General features: G+C 45.6%; 1 protein-coding gene across 5 annotated transcripts in view; it reads left to right on the top strand.

Moving 5' to 3' along the window:
* GFRA3 (GDNF family receptor alpha 3) overlaps positions 1-20,409 on the top strand; it is a 151,327-nt gene that overhangs the window by 94,374 nt on the left and 36,544 nt on the right. For all 5 annotated transcript variants that reach the window (XM_073651420.1, XM_073651422.1, XM_073651419.1 and 2 more), the window contains 3 exons: positions 6,067-6,412; positions 6,939-7,048; positions 12,910-13,044. In XM_073651420.1, coding sequence (XP_073507521.1) covers positions 6,067-6,412; positions 6,939-7,048; positions 12,910-13,044 — 591 coding nt within the window. The remainder of the gene's footprint in view (positions 1-6,066; positions 6,413-6,938; positions 7,049-12,909; positions 13,045-20,409) is intronic.

Here is a 20,409-nt window from a genome sequence, read left to right as displayed (position 1 = left end):
GTTTGGACACACCTTCTCATTTAAAGATTTTTCTGTATTTTCATGACTATGAAAATTGTACATTCACACTGAAGGCATCAAAACTATGAATTAACACATGTGGAATTATATACTTAACAAAAAAGTGTGAAACAACTGAAAATATGTCTTATATTCTAGGTTCTTCAAAGTAGCCACTTTTTGCTTTGATGACTGCTTTGCACACTCTTGGCATTCTCTTGATGAGCTTCAAGAGGTAGTCACCGGAAATGGTCTTCACTTCACAGGTGTGTCCTGTCAGGTTTAATAAGTGGGATTTCTTACCTTATAAATGGGGTTGGGACCATCAGTTGTGTTGTGCAGAAGTCTGGTGGATACACAGCTGATAGTCCTACTGAATAGACTGTTAGAATTTGTATTATGGCAAGAAAAAAGCAGCTAAGTAAAGAAAAACGAGTGGCCATCATTACTTTAAGAAATGAAGGTCAGTCAGCGCGAAAAATTGGGAAAACTTTGAAAGTGTCCCCAAGTTCAGTTGCAAAAACCATCAAGCGCTACAAAGAAACTGGCTCACATGAGGACTGCCTCAGGAAAGGAAGACTAAGAGTCACCTCTGCTTCTGAGGATAAGTTTTTCCGAGTCACCAGCCTCTGAAATCGCAGGTTAACAGCAGCTCAGATTAGAGACCAGGTCAATGCCACACAGAGTTCTAGCAGCAGACACATCTCTACAACAACTGTTAAGAGGAGACTTTGTGCAGCAGGCCTTCATGGTAAAATAGCTGCTAGGAAACCACTGCTAAGGACAGGCAACAAGCAGAAGAGACTTGTTTGTTCTAAAGAACACAAAGAATGAACATTAGACCAGTGGAAATCTGTGCTTTGGTCTGATGAGTCCAAATTTGAAATTTTTGGTTCCAACCACCGTGTCTTTGTGCGACGCAGAAAAGGTGAGCGGATGGACTCTACATGCCTGGTTCCCACCGTGAAGCATGGAGGAGGAGGTGTGATGGTGTGGGGGTGCTTTGCTGGTGACACTGTTGGGGATTTATTCAAAATTGAAAGCATACTGAACCAGCATGGCTACCACAGCATCTTGCAGCGGCATGCTATTCCATCTGGTTTGCGTTTAGTTGGACCATCATTTATTTTTCAACAGGAAAATGACCCCAAACACACCTCCAGGCTGTGTAAGGGCTATTTGACCAAGAAAGAGAGTGATGGGGTGCTACGCCAGATGACCTGGCCTCCACAGTCACCAGACCTGAACCCAATCGAGATGGTTTGGGGTGAGCTGGACCGCAGAGTGAAGGCAAAAGGGCCAACAAGTGCTAAGCATCTCTGGGAACTCCTTCAAGATTGTTGGAAGACCATTTCCGGTGACTACCTCTTGAAGCTCATCAAGAGAATGCCAAGAGTGTGCAAAGCAGTCATCAAAGCAAAAGGTGGCTACTTTGAAGAACCTAGAATATAAGACATATTTTCGGTTGTTTCACACTTTTTTGTTAAGTATATAATTCCAGATATGTTAATTCATAGTTTTGATGCCTTCAGTGTGAATGTACAATTTTCATAGTTATGAAAATACAGAAAAATCTTTAAATGAGAAGGTGTGTCCAAACTTTTGGTCTTTACTGTATGTAAATATAAAAAGGGTTTTTCTATCCTGCTGGAAGGGGAATCAAGGAGAATCAGAGAATCAGAGAGACATTCTTCAGGACAGCAAATAGATAGCATGGCTCGATCCAAAGAGACACAGATTTTCATTCTACATGATTCTGGCCTAGGGGTTCACAGCACTGACTGGAAACATACAGATCTGCTTCATTGACCATCAGAGAACCCATGGATACACGGAGACCCTGTTGGGACGATGAAGTCACCTGAACCCATGAATATGTTGTTTAGGGTTGCCAGGTGGGACCCTCTGGTCGCCTGGAACCTATGGAGATGTTTGGAGAAGCCAGATTGGGTCCAACCGGTCATCTGGCAGCATGGAAACTCTCGGACATGCCAGGGTGGGACCCTCAGGTCTCCTGGCCTTGTACCTCGATGGCTTGCTGCTACCTCCTCTCTGTGGGGGCCCGCCAAAAGCAGGGGGCCACTGGTTGAGGTAGTTGGCCCTGGAAGTCCCAAAGTCGCAGCTGTTCTATTCTGAGGTGGGCCAGCAGAAGGGTGAGACTGTGTAATTTTGCACCATCCTTTGTATTTGCTGGGACTGTTCTATTTGTTTATTGTCTGTTTTGTGGTTCAATAAAATATTGCCATACTGTTTTACCATCACCCTGTGTTGTCTGAGTAGTATTCTGCCCACGGAAGACCCTGGGTCTTCACACTCCCTATGTCCAATTACTTGCTCTAACATTTTACTTGCACCTCAAAAACATCTCTAGAATCCACCCTTTTCTTGCTACTAAAACTTCAAAAAGTCTTATTGTCCTACTGATTCATTCTCTTGTTGACCACTACTCATTACTAATTGTTGTTCTCACTAAATTCTCTTCTCTCCAATCTATCTTGAGTGCAGTAACTAGGTTCTTATTTCTGCTGCTACACGACCACTCCACCCCATGCCAGTCATTTCACTGGTTACCCATCTGGTTCAGAATAACACATAAACTTATCACTCTCACCCACAAAGCTCACCAAAGTGCTGAATCACCCTACATATCCTCCCTCATCTCTATCTACAACTGTACATATGCTATTCATTCAGCTAGTGCTCTAAAATTAACATCTTCCATAATCCAAATGGAATGCGCTACCCCAGTCAATTGGGCTCATTCCCAATGTCCAAAGTTTTAAGAGTGCCCTAAAATCACATCTTTTTCAGAAGGCCTATCACACTACTTTGCTAATCTAACTTTTCTCAGTTTCTCCCTTCCTACATTCTTCTCAGTATCTGATTAGATAATGATCAGTGACTGGTCAGTGCATCTTTATATGAATACCCTTATTTATTATAAAGATGGCTGAACCATACAATACAAACACTTTTTACCTTTTCTATCACCCAGGGGCACACATAGAAATCATGCAGCCCTATAGCAAAAGTCTTAATTTGGCCACCACCACACACCCCCCAAAAATTGATGGCTTAGGTAGGGTCAAGGCAGCTTAGGTGAGGTCACAGTGCATACATTCAGTCACAGAAGGGCATAGCTTTGCAACGTTTAAAAACAGAAAGAGGGACAAGTATTGTGACACATACAGAGTAATAGTGCCCTTACTGAAGCCGTTTTATGGTCTCACCCACTATGATACTCCTTTTAAGGTTCCCAGTAGAGTATGAAATCCCCCAAAATGCCCACGCCTCACAGTATGATACCCTCATAATGAATTCCCCATAGTGCTGTACAGTACCTTCCACACATACAGAATATTGCTGCCAATGTCCTCAACAGTGTGATTCTGCCACAGTACCCCCCAACACTATGTTGTCTGGACAGTGGAACTGTTCTCCACACACATTGAGGCCCCACAGTGTTACTCACCACAGTAACATGCTCTCACAGTCATCCCCTACAATATGATGCCCCATACAACTCCCACACACAGTAGGATGCCCCTACAGTCCCACACACAGTATGATGACCCCCTACAGACAGTATGATGGCCACCACAGTCCCCACACACACTATGATGGTTCTCACACACAGTACGATGGCCCACACAGCTCCGCACACACAGTATGATGATCCACATAGCTCCCCACCACAGTCCATGGCCCTCAAAGCTTCCTGTACACAGTGTGATGGCTCCCACACAGTATAATGGGCTCCATAGTCCCCCACACAATATGGTGGCCACACACCCCCATGCATAACATGATGGTCCCCCACAGTCCGCACACAGTATGATGGTCCTCAAAGCACCTCCCCAAACACAGTAAGATGGTTCCCCCAACTCCTCATACAGTATGATGACCCCGCACACAGTTTGATTACCTTACTACAGCACCCCCACACAGTATAATGCCTCCCCGCCCACTGTTTGTTGGCCCCCACATACAGTGTTATACCACCACACACATTATGATGTCCCCCATAGCCTTCCACACAATGTGGTGGGTCTCACAGCTCTCCTGTATAGTGTGATGGCTCCACACAGTATAATGGTCCCTACACAGTATGTTAACCCGATAATTTTCCCCTACAAGTACTGACTGACAAAAAAAACCTACTCACCTAGCCTCGTTCCCCAATGTGCCACTCTGGTCTGTGTAACATGTGGACTGAGATTTTGTACACCAGGCGTGATCTAGTGATGTCACTGCATCTGCTGCACTGAGACTTAGAGGCACAGGCTGAATGGTGGAGCTGGGCACTGATTGCTCCCTTTTCCACCATTGTATTCAGCTGTCCCAGCATCTTGATATGCTTGTCGGGGAATGCTGTTCATCACTGCCCCCCCTCAACTCAACTCACGAGCCCCATAGTAGCCTTATATATTGTAAGCTTGCAAACAGGACCCTCAATCCCCTTGTTTGAATTGATGAATTATGTTTAATTCTGTAATTGTCTAATATTGTTTGTACATGTAGCCTCTGAATTGCTGTTACTATATATACAACATACAACATTGCCTCTATAATATATTTTTTATTGCTTTTTCCAGTGGTTTCCAACCATGGATTGGTTAGATCCAACAGGATTGGACTAGATTATCACTGAGTTAGAGAACCCTCCAGTGGTCCAAGATTTTGAAAAAGTTATGAGGCCCATCCATGACAATCGTTAGATGCAAGAAAGCAGACAGTAGACCATATCACTTAATATTTAGGCTCTTTCACAATGCATTGTAAGAAACGCCTAAGATTAAACTGATAATGCGTTATGCCTGTTACACGGCCTCAGAGGGTAGTACATGACTTAGGGATTCAAAAAACAAAATAGAAAAGTCATGTACTACTACATCAGGCCCTGCAATAGGGATGAAACGGTTGTGACAGGAGTATTCAGTTGAGGGAAACCTGTCATCAAACCACAGGCAGCATTTATCAGACACTGCGCTATTGCAGACAGGTGTGTTTTCCTCTGAAACACAGTGATGCTTCTCCCGCCCCTCCTCAGTTGATTGACAGGCCTCTCCCTAAGAGTGCACAGGTCTCTCCTTAAGGTTACGGCCCCAATATGAGTATTTGGTTTGTATTTGATTAGTATTTTCCTCAGTATTTGTAAACCAAAACCAGGAGTGGAACAATCAGAGGAAAAGTATAATAGAAACACGTCACCACTTCTGTATTTATCACCCACTCCTGGTTTTGGCTTATAAATACTGAGGAAAATTACCGTACTGACCAATACTGATAGTGGGGCCATAGCCTTAGTGTGTACATAGGCCTGTTAGTCAAAAGAAGGAGCTGGATGGGGACCAGAGCCGAGAAACATGGGGGCAAATTAATGAAGGTGTTTACGACTTAAGTCTGGAAGAAAACACCTTAATAAGTAGTAATATTTTTGTTAAAATTGAAAGTTGTATAAAAATATTGAAACTTTTAGTGTTTACATGCTAGTCCTGGCCAGCTACACCAATATGGGCTTAGCATAGGTGGAGCATGAGCAGGATGAGACAAGGTTAAGTTTGACCGCCAAATTCATGAAACATTACGCCTCTTTAGTGGTAGAACTTACTCTAGAAGTGTACTCCGGTCTTTGACTGGAGTACATTTCTGGCAGTGGCACTTAACAGTTAAGAGATGCACCTAATTAAATGAATTTGGCTCATCGTACTCCAGCAAGCCTGTTCATTAGGCCTGGCATGCATAATACCGGTCTTAATGAATTGGCCCCATAGTCCCTGCCTAGCTTTTCAGAGTATGTGTACTGTGAAATACCTCAGCCTCAGAGTAAAACATACCTGGATGCAGTCACATAGCCATTGTATGATTCATGTTGCCCGTGGTTCTGATGACAGGTTCCCTTTAATTAGATATGAAATTATCCTGTTCAGCATTTTAAATTGCATGTTAGACTATGAAAGAAGTAATATGATTGCTTAGCAGAGGGGAAGCTGCAAATAATTACTGCTAATTCTATATAATATTTCCCTGACTAATAAATATTTTTATTCCAATATTTTATCTCAGAGTCTGACCTCCCCAATGACGAGACGAACACTTGTTTACATGAAGCGACTATTTGTAGTTCCAATGAGAAGTGCACACAATTGAAGAACGAATACGTTATTCCCTGCAGTGCTACAAAAGCTGAAGGCTTTTGTGACCGACGGAAGTGTCACAGCCACCTCAGGAATTTTATTAAAAAAATCCCTATGGAATTCACAAAGAGACTCCTATTTTGTCCATGCAATCGGAATACAAACTGTGGAGAACGCAGACGCAAGAATATAGTGCCCAAGTGTTCTTTTGAGGAAAGGGAAAAGAAAAACTGCCTGGAGCTCTATGACTCCTGCATGAGCGACAACTTGTGCAAGTGAGTACTTAAAATGGTTCAAACCAGATCATTCAATACAGGGGTTGTCCACCCTTGGGGACATTTTTTATTTTCACTTATATGCATTTAATCGGCATAGACTTGTATAGGTTTTTCTTATCCGATACTCAGAAGAGAATAATGTTGTGGTCTGTGTGAACAAACTGCCATCTGAACAGCCCTATAGAATTACATTGGTCAAGTTTTACTCATACAGCACATGTCCATATAATATGCTGGTCTGAACAAGCCCTTAAAAATTATTCTGTAATAGATTGTTGTAGCCATGATCTGTTCCCTTCTCACCATTGAAAAAACATATATATGTCCGAGCTTGTCAGCTTATGGTGAATATTTTAAGTGTATAGCCACCTTTGGTGGGCTAGTATGATTTATCTGATTAAAAAAAAAAAGAAACCCATCCGGTGCAGATTTGAGCCATAGATAAATATATCAACAAGGAAAGATGTATATTAGGTGGAATCAGCTTTAATATAAATTGCAAATGTAATTTTATATCTTTCAGATCTCGTCTTTTGGACTACCAGAAACATTGCCGCCTGTTTGAAAAAATGAAAGAAAGCTGTTCTGTAGAACAATATGATCCGTGCATGAAGTCCTACATTAGGCTGATCGGTAAGAACTAAATATAAGAGGAACCTAGGACCTTAAATGGGTTTTCCACTTGGACCATTTGATATTACGTTAAAAGGGTTGCCTGCTAATACAATTTTTTTTCTTTTTAAAACCTTGCATATTTTGAAAACATTAAACACACGATACTCACCCTCCCTAGGTCCCTCGCTGCTTTTCCGCCACTGCTCCAGTCTTTACTTACTGTCTGTGTGATGAAGTCATGAATTAGTCGCACATCACCACTGTACCAAACACTAATCTCAGCACTTGTGTTGTCTACATCACAGAACCACTGAGCTCAGTGATTGGCTGCAGCGGTGATGTGCACTGTAGTCATGATGTCCCGGCTGTTGCCTTTTACACAAAAGACCAGAGCAACTTATGTTTATTGTTAACATGTACAACCTTTAAAAAAAAAAAAAAAAGTATTCCCTGACAACCTCTTTAGTGTATGCTCACACAATTTTTTTTTTCAGACAGCTAAAATCGACTCATTTTTCAAGTGGAAGACGCTTCAGGAACTCTCCTTTTTTCTGTCATTTAGTAAACCTTTAGCATCTTTTTTAGTGTTTTTTTGGTTGTTTCCTGAATGCTTTTTTTACTTCTTTGACTACCAGCGTTTTTTTTTGGTGTTTTCCAGCATTTTTGGGTATCTTTTGTATTGTCATTTTCCAGATTATTTTTTAAATCCATTCAACAATGAAGACACCGCTAGTAGTTTTGGAAGCAAAAATGCTGACAAGATGCTCATAAAGACACCCATGCGGTGGTCAGTTCACTTCTTTTAAGCATATTTGGAAACCTGAAGCCTTTAAAAGATGCTCATAAGCCTAATCATATGCACAGCAAGTTGAGTTTAGATAGAAATTAATGTCTTTTTAGTGTTTTATTAACACTTTTTCAGGCAGGTTTCAGGCTGGACCTGCTGAAAACCTGCCTATCAAAACCATAGTGTGAACATATCTTTATTTAGATGTGCTATAAAATCATGATTGTGAGAGTCTGACTTTTGGGACCCCCACCTGAGAAAAAGTGGTTCCAGTGGTCAGAAAAAAGGAGACTTAGAATCATAGAATCATAGAATCATAGAATGGTAGAGTTGGAAGGGACCTCCTGGGTCATCTGGTCCAACCCCCTGCTCAAAGCAGGATTCACTAGATCATCTCAGACAGATGTCTGTCCAGCCTCTGTTTGAAGACGTTCATTGAAGGGGAACTCACCACCTCTCGTGGCAGCCTGTTCCACTCATTAATCACCCTAACTGTCAAAAAGTTTTTTCTAATATCTAATCTGTGTCTCCTCCCATTTAGTTTCATCCCATTGCTTCTAGTCTTTCCTTGTGCAAATGAGAATAAAGATGATCCTTCTACAATGTGACAGCCCTTGACATATTTGTAGACAGCTATTAAGTCTCCTCTCAGTCTTCTTTTTTGCAAGCTAAACATTCCCAAATCCTGCAACCGTTCCTCATAGGACATGGTTTGCAGACCAGTCACCATTCTGGTCGCTCTTCTCTGAACTTGCTCCAGTTTGTCTATGTCTTTTTTAAAATGTGGTGCCCAAAACTGTACACAGTATTCCAGATGAGGTCTGACCAAAGAGGAGTAAAGACCGATAATGACTTCACGTGATCTAGACTGTATGCTTCTGTTAATACATCCCAGAATTGCATTTGCCTTTTTTGCTGCTGCATCACACTGTTGACTCATGTTCAGTCTATGATCTATTAGTATACCTAAGTCTTTTTCACATGTACTGTTGCTTAGCTCTATTCCTCCCATTCTGTATATGCTTTTTTCATTTTTATTGCCCAGATGTAGTACTTTGCATTTTTCCCTGTTAAAAACCATTCTGTTGGTTGCTGCCCACTGCTCCAGTTTATTTAGGTCTTTTTGAATCCTCTCTCTCTCTTCTCTAGTATTAGCTATCCCTCCTAGCTTTGTGTCATCAGCAAATTTAATCAGTTTACCCTCAATTCCTTCATCTAAATCATTGATAAAGATGTTGAACAATACAGGTCCCAGGATGGAGCCCTGTGGTACCCCACTTGAGACATTCATCCAGCTGGATGTGAAGCCATTTACAACCACCCTTTGAGTCCGATCACTAAGCCAGTTATGAATCCACCTAACAGTTGCCTGGTCCATTGCATACTTGGTCATTTTTTCAATAAGGATGGTGTGAGATACTTTGTCAAATGCTTTGCTGAAGTCAAGATATACTATATCTACAGCATTTCCCTGATCCACCCAGTCAGTGATTCTGTCATAGAAGGAAATTAAGTTAGTCTGACATGACTTGTTAGTTACAAACCCATGCTGACTCTGGTTAATCACTTCATTCTTATCCATGTACTTACATACATGTTGTTTAATAATTTGTTCAAAGATCTTTCCTGGTATAGAAGTCAGACTCACCGGCCTATAGTTCCCTGGGTCCACCTTCTTCCCCTTTTTGAAGATAGGAACAACATTTGCTCTTCTCCAGTCTTCTGGGACTTCTCCTGTTCTCCAAGAATTTTCAAAGATTATGGAGAGTGGTTCTAAAATTTCTTCTACGATCTCCTTCAGTACTCTGGGGTGTAATTCATCTGGACCTGGAGACTTGAACTCATTTATGTTAGCTAAATATTCCCTCACAATCTTTCTGTTTACAGATAACTTGGATTCCTCTATTCCTTTAAAAGGACAGTGAAGATCAGTTGATGTTACATTTTCTTTCTGAGAGAAAACAGATGCAAAATAGGAATTAAAAAGTTCGGCCTTCTCAACATCCTCTCTTACCATTTCTCCATTTTCATCCTGTAAAAATCCTGTAGCATCTTTGACTTTTCTTTTACTTTTGACATACCCCCAAAATCCTTTTTTATTGCTTTTGACATCTCTTGCAAGCCTTAATTCATTGTCAGCTTTAGCTAACCTGATACGTGCCCTGCAGGATCTGCAGACTGCATTATAATCTTCTTTAGATATGCCTCCCTCTTTCCATTTAATAAACATTTCTTTCTTTCTTTTTAGCATGTGTTTAAGTTCTGTGTTCATCCATCCTGGTTTCCTTAAATGTTTCCCATTCTTCCTACTTTTCGGGATTGTTAACGATTGTGCTTTGAGAATCTCATTTTTAAAAATTTCCCATCCTTCCTGGACATTTTTGTCCTTAAGGACATCCAGCCATTGGATCCCTCCTATTCTCTTTCTGAGTCTCTTAAAATCTGCCTTTCTAAAATCTAACCTTGAAGTCTGAGTCTTCACATGTCTTCCTCCTCTAGTTATCCAAAATTCTATAATAGCATGATCGCTGCCTCCTAGGGTCCCAGCCACCTTTACCTCCTCAACCATTTCCTCCCTGTTTATAAGGATTAGATCCAAAGTAGCAGATCCCCTTGTTTTCTCCCCTACCTTTTGGAAGATAAAGTTGTCAGCAAGAGAGGATAAGAATTTGCTTGACCTGTTAGTTTTACTTGAGAGAGATTCCCAACAAATGTCTGGATAGTTGAAATCTCCCATGACCACTACGTCATATTTTTTGGAGAACTTGGTCATTTGATACATAAAGAGTTCATCCATATCTTCAGCTTGCCCAGGTGGCCTGTAGTAAATGCCTACAATGGTGTCCTTTCCGTTGTTCTCTCCTTGTATTCTTACCCAAACAGTTTCCACAGAACTCCCAGTCTCTGAAGCTTCAGTCTCTGTGCAGATATACGCTTTTCTAACATACAATGCAACACCTCCTCCTCGTTTATCAAGTCTGTTTCTTGCAAATAAGTTGTATCCTTTTAGCCTTTTATTCCAATCATGTGTATCGTCCCACCAAGTTTCAGTGATTCCAATGACATCATATTCCTTTTCCTGCATTAGTAGTTCCAATTCTCCTTGTTTGTTGCCCATGCTTTGTGCATTTGTATAAAAACATTTTAGTTTGTGATTGGTTTCTCTTCCTCCCATATTTTTATTATTTAAATTGTTTTGTCTTTGTTCTTCCTTTCCACTTCCAGTAGCAGAGATCTCAATAGTATTTGTCAGCTGTATGGCTTTTTCTGGCCTTTTGCTTCCCTTCCCACATTGTTCTAGTTTAAAGCTCTTCTGATGAGTGTAGCAAGGCGACTTCCAAATACATGTTTTCCAGTCTTCGTAAGGTGCACCCCATCTCTAGCAAGTAGTCCATCGTATAGGTAATTCATTCCGTGATCCAGAAATCCAAATCCTTGTTGACGGCACCATCGACGTAGCCAGTTGTTCACCTGTAGAATCTTATTCCACCTCATTGTTCCATGGCCATCCACTGGGAGGATGGATGAGAAGACCACCTGCGCTCCCAATTCTTTCACTTTCTTGCCTAAGTCTTCAAAGTCACTGCAGATGGTTTCCAGGTCCTTTCTTGCGGTGTCATTTGTCCCCACATGTATTAGCAGGAATGGGTAGTGATCTGTAGGTCTGAAGAGTCTTGATATCCTGTCAGACACATCTTTAATTTTTGCTCCTGGAAGACAGCACATTTCTCTTGAGGTTATGTCTGGTCTGCAGATAGCGGCCTCTGTTCCTCTTAACAGGGAATCCCCCATGACCACCACTCTCCGTTTTTTCTTCACAACATTCTTCTTTCTCCATCCAGGAGGATTCTGAGGGCTTACAAGGTTATTCATTGCTGGCAAAGTCTTATTTTGCTGTATTTCTTCATGGTTCTCCTGCGTGAGAGCCTGGTACTGGTTCCTGAGCAGTATGGGTGCTGACTGCCTCTCGATCCTCCTGCTTCTGTGGGTCACATGCTTCCATTCCTCTGTTTCGTCAGGTGCAGTTCGAATTTCTTCTCTTTCTGAATCATGAAGAGATAATTCTGCTCTGTCTAAGAACTCTTCACCTTCCTTAATGATTTTCAAGGTAGTTAACCTCTCTTCTAGATTTCGCAACTTTTCCTCCAACAGGGACACAAGCTTGCATTTCTGGCATGTGAAGTTTGGCTTTTCCACTGGCAAGTCTGTGAACATGTAGCAGGATATGCAGCTCACCAAATGGCTCCTGGACTCTTCCATGTTCTTATTGTTAATGTTCTGAAAACAGTGAAAAAAGCTTAAAACAAAAGCTTCAAAATGCGCGCGCCGACCGGTTTACCGATGTCCTCTTTTCAGCTCCAACAGCCAAAATCCAGTGTTCTTTGAGCTCGCGGAAACTCTTCACTTACCCCAAAATGCAGTGGGAATATGCAAATTATCTCCTCAGGACTCCTCCCCTGGTACTTCATGTACTTGAATTTTGAAAAGTACCGTACTTATTGTAAACTAGCATAGATTGCAATACAAATGTGTTTCTACTACTATGGCAGTGTGGAGCAGTGAATTTTCATTCTCTTTAATAGCGGGCACACATGATCATCAAGTCACTGCAGGAGCCACGGCTGCGGCTAACGATGTGATCGCTATTAATAACAATGAATATTCACTACTCCCCCCTCCCATAGCCCTGCCCATCTCTTGGCCCCAGCTTCAGTGCATAGAGGTGGGCGGGACTATGGGCATGGGGAGCAGTGAATATTCATTCCCTTTTACAGCAGGCACATGTGAGAGCTGTGATAGCTGCAGCAGCCTGCTACTGCCTCTATGACCCGCTCCTCTGCCGCTGCCGCCACCCCCCCCATCCACAGCCACAGCAGGTACATCCGGACTATAAGACGCACCCCCCACTTTCCTCCAAAATTGTGGAGGAAAAAAGAGCTTGTTATAGTCCGAAAAATACAGTAGTTGTTTTGATTGAATGAATAATACCATTTTGCAGTGAACTTTGGGATTCTTCATTTTCTCAGTAGTAGTACATCTGTCTGGTTCCCTACTTGCAATTTATATGCCTGTTTTCTTCTTCTCCACACAGGCACCACAGTTACCCCTAATTTTATTAACAACTCAAGCATGGATACATCACTATGGTGCACTTGTGAAGGTAGTGGTAACAAGCTGGAAGAGTGCAGTGTCTTCCTTGGGATGTTCACTTCCAACAGGTGTCTCCGTAAGTAAAAATCCCAATATTTACTCTGGCATTTTCCTATTATTCATTGTGCTTAAAGGGGTATTCTGCTTTCAGCCATTCATATCAAACTAGATAACTCTGCATAGTTGTTAAGTGAGATATTAACCCCTTTGCCTTATTTCTGCAAACTATTGTAAGTACTACATGCGTATAACTGTCTGCTTACAGTAACTGATGAAAACGTTACATAATCTGCATCTGCACATGAGCTTATAAACAAGCACTGTTATCAACAATTGTACAATGTAAGTTAGGGGTCTCAAACACACTGCCCACGGTGGCCCCTGAGGCAGCATTCTGCAGCTGGCGAGCACTGGAGCTGCCAAGGCTATCGTGGCCCGGTCCAGGAGGCCCGAATGCCATCGCTTCTTTTCAGCTAAATGTGCATTCTTGACGCATATTCAATTGAAATGACCGGCTCTCTGCAATACACTACACATACCATCCACCAGCCCATCAGAGGGACATTACTAAAAGATGGGGATCAAGATGAAGGACATTACTACAAGATGGGGACCACGATGGGGAAACTGCTAAAAGATGGAGACCAGGAATCAGGCGTTATTACTACAAGATGGGGACCAATATGGGGAACATTATTCCAAGATGGAGGCTAAAATTACTACATGGGGCTAATTATAAGACAATATTACTGTATGTGTCCAATTGGGGGACATAAAATATGGAAAAAAATTGTAAACTTAAAAAAAATCAAACTAAAGTATGAAAAAATAATGGAAAAATATTTGCCACTAAAAATGCTGTTTTATGTACAATCTAAAGAAGGCAAAAAAATATACACATTTGTAATCACCACATCCCTAACGACCCAAGCTATAAAACTGTGCCAATACCCATACAATGAATGAAATTTAAAAAACAAACAAGCCAAAAATGTTCATAAAAAATCAAGGAATAATATAGAAAAAAAAATTGTTTCACTGAAAACATCATCTCGTCCTGCAAAGAATGCGGTCCATTAAATTGAATTTTTGCTATGTGTGGCCCATATACCCAGTCAAGTTTGAGATCCCTGATGTAGGTCATGCACATAGTGGGTATAGTAATATGACCCTGACCTTTATCCTTGATGGAAGCTGGAGTTCCTCAATCAGTGAGTATAATTCATTACATGTTCTTTCTGTAACATTTCCCATCTCATTATGAAATGCACAAAACATGTCCCAGCATATTCTTCTTTAATCTCCTCTTTTTATGATATGTTGTGTCATATAATACACTCAAATCTGAGAAATATATAAAGCAATCTTCTCCATGTGTCCCAGGAGACATGCCCTCCTTTTCCTCAATTTCTTGTGTGTGGCTATAAGACAACTGGCTGCAGCAGAAGCCTCCTTGACTGAGTGTTCTAGGTTAGCGCAGAAAATGTTGCAGACTAACAAACAAGGGAAACTATATTTATTTAATTATTCATTCTTAGGTTTAGTGTCCCTCTAAACTTGTAATATATTAATATATGGACATGTGACACCCCAGGGGTCTGGTTGTCACAGTGATAGAGATATTACGTCTGAGAGCAGGTGGGAGGTCCTTTGGTCAGGGATCCTGTGCATGCCACACCTCCTGCCCAGCCTTGGGAGGGGAAGAACTTCCCCTGTATAAACCCGGGGCTGAGGCAGGGTTAGTGAGTCCAGGAAGAGTAGAGACAAGAGCAGCATAGGAAGCAGCAGAGTCACAAGGAGTCAGGGGCTGGCAGCTAAAGAGCTCGCCCTGACTAAGAAGATTCTTTACCGGACCCGGAGTCCGAGGCTGTGGGGACTAACTTCTACCCAGCAGCAGAATCCGTCAGGCAGGGGATTTCAGGTCCCCTGGCCCAGAAGCCCGAAGGCTCGGTCACACGCGTGGGACCAGCACCGCCATCGTGGAGCGGAAGCCATTAGAAGGCCCCGAGTCACCGGCCATACGGGTGAGCACCACACGGTACACTCAGGGACGTGGGCTACTTACATCAGCTTCTAGCAAGGTAGCCAGAAGAGTACAGTCAGCTTGGGAGGCCTACAACTACGCCTGGCCAGGGGAGATCCCATCTGCTCAAGGACTGACCAGGCCCCGTTCGCTAGCAAGTACTCCGGGAGGGTCTATCGTTGTTACCAGTAAAGACCCTGAACGCTACCATACCGTCTCTGAGTGGTTCCTGCTACCCCCATCATCCACGTCGGCTGCCCTGAGGCCATACCCCTCCCGTTGGGGGTTATACTATCACGCTGCACCATCCTTCCACCGGCCTCAGCGGTCTGCCCTGCAGCAGCAGCCCCCTGGCTGCATTCAACGGGTGGCGTAGTCATCAACCATTTTCTACCGCTAACAGACTGCCGTCCAGTTTGACTCCCTGGGCACGGACCGGGTCACCGCCACGAGACTACAACCCTAAACAGATCCGGCTCCGGGTAAGCTCCCGCGTGCGCAACGCAGCGCGACACAGGCCCAGGGGCGCGTCAACTTTGGCGTAGTCGGCAGGATCACGTGCCCGCAACCACCGGGTACTGCGTGCCTGAAAAGCAAAGACTGTTCAAACTTACCAGTGGTGAAGATTCCCGCCATCCGGCGCCATCTTCAGCCTTCTTCCCGCCATCGGTGAAGTTTCCCGCCATCCGGCGCCATCTTCAGCCTTCTTCCCGCCATCCGTGGAGTTTTCCCGCCATTGGACGCCATCTTGAGGACGCCGCGCGGGAAGAAGAGGGGCGTGGACTCCGAAAGCGCGCGAGAACTGAAGCCCCGCCTCACGTCCGGACGTTGCGTAAGGTCCTGGAAGGAGCCCAGCAGACGCCGACGTCACAGGAGCGCGACGGAAGGTCCTCAACCCTGACGATCCACTGCGGAGCCGCGGCCTACGGAAGAGGATCATCGCAAGGTAGGCCACGGTCCACTAGGGGGGAGGAAGATGTCGGATACGGAGGAGAGCTTCACTACCTCGACCCCCGCCAGCGCCACCGCTGCTGCAGTTATGCCCTTCACCATGCCATATATCCCGGGAGCAGCTTGGCTACCCCAGTACTCAGGGGAGTCACATACCCTGCATGACTTTAGAGAAAAGCTGGATAGCCTCTTCCAGGTGTACCCCCTCACAGAAGAGCAAAAAGTGAGCATCCTGGTGGCCCAACTAATCGGGGCAGCCAAAAGAGAAGTAAAATCTTGGCCACCTGGGAGGAGGACTGTCGCAGAGATACTAACCCGGCTGAGGGACACCTTCGATACCCGCACCTCAGCCGAGATCAAGCTTAGATTCTACGGGTGCAAGCAGCGAGCGCATGAGAGTATAAGGGACTATGCACTAAACCTACAAGAGGCCCTGAGGGCCATAAAGCAGACCGACCCTGATGGGGTGGGAAACGAGGACAGGCTGTTGACTGAACAATTTATAGAGGGTTTATATTGCAATGCCCACCGAACCCAGTTGCGGGCAATGGCCTTACAGGATCCCCATCTGGACTTTGCACAGTTCAAGGATAGAGCTATCCGGGTGCTCCGAGAACCAGCACCGGGTGGCGTTGTGACCCACAGGCGCCCAGCTATTACTTACCACCAGGAGGCGGCGCCCTTGTCGGCAGGGCCTGTGGGAGCTGATGCGCAGGCTTTGGACAATGACCCGGCTCCAGACCTACACCATCAGGTCCAAGAGCTAGTTAAGAGCGTTGCTGCGCTAACCCGAACTGTGCAGTCTTTACAGGTTTCCACTCCAGGGAAGATCCAGCTGGCATCCGGACCGGAGGACATCCCGTGGCGTCGACCAAGGAGGACCCCACCGGCCAGAGGAAGACCCAGTGACCGATACAGCGAGGACGGACGACCCATCTGCCGCCGCTGCAATCAACCCGGACATATGGAAAGGTACTGTTCTTTAAACGGGCACAACCTGGGGTAGAGGGCCAACCCCCAGGAAAAAGATCACCAGGCCCATCGAACTGGCGCGACAGATATGTGGGAGGACGTCCAGTCTTGCCTGTGGTACTGGATGGCATTCCCATGAGTGCCCTACTGGACACCGGGTCACAGGTCACCACCATCCCGTACGTGCTCTTCAAGCAGTACTGGAATGACTCGGATATTACCCGCTACCCTGACGACGACTTGAGTATCATCGCCAGCAATGGTCAGCCCGTGCCACAGATCGGATTTAAAGAGGTGACCATCAAAATTGGTAGAGTCGAACTGGCCGCACAGGGACTGATCATTGTAGATATTGACAAACATGAGAGTCACCCAAAAATAACTCTAGGAACTAATGTAATTGAAAATTGTCTTGCAGAGGTGATTTTCCTTTTACAGCAGGTTGCCAAGAATGCCAGCTCCGGCGAGCAGCGGGTGCTCCAGAAAGAGATCCGGGCACTGATGCAACGGCAACAAGTGGAACTCTCCGGCGGTGAGATTGGTAGCGTAAGAATGTGTGACCCTTTTCCTATTGCCATGCCCCCAAAAAGTGAAATGATGATTTGGTGCCGGGCAGCTATTGGTCTGAGAGGTAGAGATTACCAGGCAATGGTAGAACCAGTTTACTCAGACAGTAGGCCCACCATTTTGACAGCACGGGGGGTGGTCAATGTACGCCATGGGAGGGTGCCCGTTCGCATAATAAATATCGGGGAGAGGGAAGTGTACCTGCCCCGGTATGCCACGCTAGCCAAATTATATACCACTAATCAAAATTCTATACAATCTGTGGAACCCTTGCCTCCATCTCACCCGGAGGAAGGTAACGGCTCTAAGAAAGACATGGAGGACTGGTGTCAGCAACTACATCTGGGTACTGACTCCACTCCCTCACACCAGAAACAAGGAGTCTATCGGGTGGTTCAAGAGTATGAGAGAGTGTTTAGTAAACACCCGTTAGACTTCGGGCGAGTCAAGGGGGTAGAACACCGCATCCCCACGGGAGATCATCCTCCCATAAAAGAGAGGTATCGACCCGTACCCCCTGCACATTACCAACACGCCAAGGGGATGCTTAGAGACATGAAGGAGGCTGGGGTAATCCGGGATAGCTGTAGCCCCTGGGCAGCCCCACTAGTTTTAGTCAAAAAGAAAGACAACACCATGAGGATGTGTGTAGATTACCGGAAAATCAACCGTATCACACACAAGGATGCGTACCCCTTACCAAGGATAGAGGAGTCATTGGCTGCTTTAAGATCTGCTAACTTCTTCTCTACCTTGGATCTCACTAGCGGGTACTGGCAGGTTCCTGTAGCAGAGGCGGACCGGGAGAAGACCGCATTCACCACCCCGATGGGACTTAGCGAGTTCACCTGCATGCCGTTCGGACTCTGCAACGCCCCAGGAACCTTCCAACGATTAATGGAGTGCTGTCTGGGCCACAGAAACTTCGAGACGGTCCTGTTGTACCTGGACGATGTCATCGTATACTCCAAAACTTATGAGGACCACCTGAAACACCTGGCGGAGGTGTTCGAAGCTCTGGCGAGTTACGGCCTAAAGGTGAAACCCTCCAAGTGTCACCTCCTGAAACCAAAGGTGCAATACCTGGGACACGTGGTGAGCGCTGACGGAGTGGCTCCCGACCCCGATAAGATCACCGCAATCAAAGGATGGCCAAGCCCTTCCAGCGTAAAAGAAGTGCGGCAGTTCCTAGGGTTGGTAGGCTACTACCGAAGGTTTATTCCCGGTTTCACCAAAAAGGCGGCGCCTATGCAGGACCTCCTGATAGGCCAGTCCCGGAAGGCCAAGAACCAGAAGCCGCCCTTCAAATGGGAAGAGCTAGAGGAAGAGTCCTTCCGCCAGCTGAAGATGGCCCTCACGGGGGATGAAATCTTGGCGTATCCGGACTATAGCCAGCCCTTCATCCTCTACACCGACGCCAGTAACGTCGGGCTAGGAGCCGTACTGTCCCAGATTCAGCAGGGGAAAGAGCGAGTAATCGCCTATGCCAGCCGAAAACTGCGACCCACCGAAAGGAATCCCGAGAATTATAGCTCATTTAAGCTAGAGTTCCTGGCCGTGGTATGGGCAGTCACCGAGCGCTTTAAGCATTACCTCGCTTCTTCCCGGTTCACCGTATACACGGATAACAACCCGCTGACACACCTGGACACGGCAAGACTCGGTGCCCTGGAGCAGAGGTGGATGGCCCGTCTGTCCAACTACGAGTTCACAATTAAATACCGGGCAGGGCGCTCCAATACCAACGCGGACGCCCTGTCCAGGATGCCCAACCTGCCGGACGGAGGAGAAGATCCGGAGGGACTGGAAGAAGTTGAACTCCCTGCGTTCCACCGTCATGGGACTATCCAGTATTCCCACCGGGTAAGGAGTAAGCAGGCTGCTACGTTGAACCCCTTACCTCACTACAACTGGGCGGAAACGCAAGACAGCGACCCTGCCGTCCGACTGGTGAAGGAGATGCTGACTCGCCCGGAGGCTAGCCTGGAATCAGACGCTCCAGAGGAAGCCAAACAACTATGGGCAGAGAAGAGTCGACTGTTCCTTTACAAGGGGAAGTTGTGCCGCAGAATGGTTAACTCCAGGACGCATGAACTACTCTGGCAAGTAGTGGTGCCACGAAGAGACGCAGCCATGGTGATGGAGGCATACCACGACGGAGCTGGACACTTCGGGTGGAAAAAGCTGGAGTTCCTGCTGCGCGAGCGGTTCCACTGGGTAGGCATGAGGGGAACCATCGAGAAGTGGTGCAGAGACTGTGGCCCGTGCAATCTGAGAAGGAAGGACCGGGCCAGCCAGAAGACTCCCCTGCAGTCCATCGTCACCCGGCAACCGTTGGAACTGGTAGCCTTGGATCATGTAAAACTGACCCCCAGCAGAAGTGGCTACGTCTACGCGTTAACCATCGTGGATCATTACTCCCGGTTTCTGGTTGTCGTCCCCGTCAAGGACTTAACGGCTCGAACAGCAGCTAGAGCCTTCCAGCAGCACTTTTGCCGTCCACACGGGTACCCGGACCAAGTGCTGACGGACCAGGGACCTGCCTTTGAAGCGGAGGTCTTCCAGGAATTCTGCAATCTGTATGGCTGCCGGAAGATAAGGACGACACCCTACCATCCGCAAACTAATGGACTTTGTGAGAAAATGAACCAGGTGGTAATGGATCTTCTAAAAACGTTGCCCCTGGAAGAACGCAGTCTGTGGCCTGAGAAGTTGCCCGATCTGGTGGACCTATACAACCACATCCCGGTAGGTTCCACCAACTGTACCCCGGCTTACCTAATGAGGGCAAGACCTGGTAAGTTACCTGTTGACCTGGAAATGGGAGTCCTGACGCCCGAGGACACTTCACCAGAAACAGACTGGGACACAGAGAGGCAGCAGCAGTACCGGAAAGTACAGGAGAGCGTGGAGCGAAGTCTCTGTCAG

Source organism: Phyllobates terribilis, unplaced genomic scaffold (genome assembly GCF_046119375.1).
Source record: "Phyllobates terribilis strain yellow unplaced genomic scaffold, ASM4611937v1 Scaffold_11__3_contigs__length_659146591, whole genome shotgun sequence".
Lineage (NCBI taxonomy): Eukaryota > Metazoa > Chordata > Amphibia > Anura > Dendrobatidae > Phyllobates > Phyllobates terribilis.
Note: the sequence above shows the minus strand (reverse complement) of the source record. Positions and strands in the feature narration are given on the sequence as shown.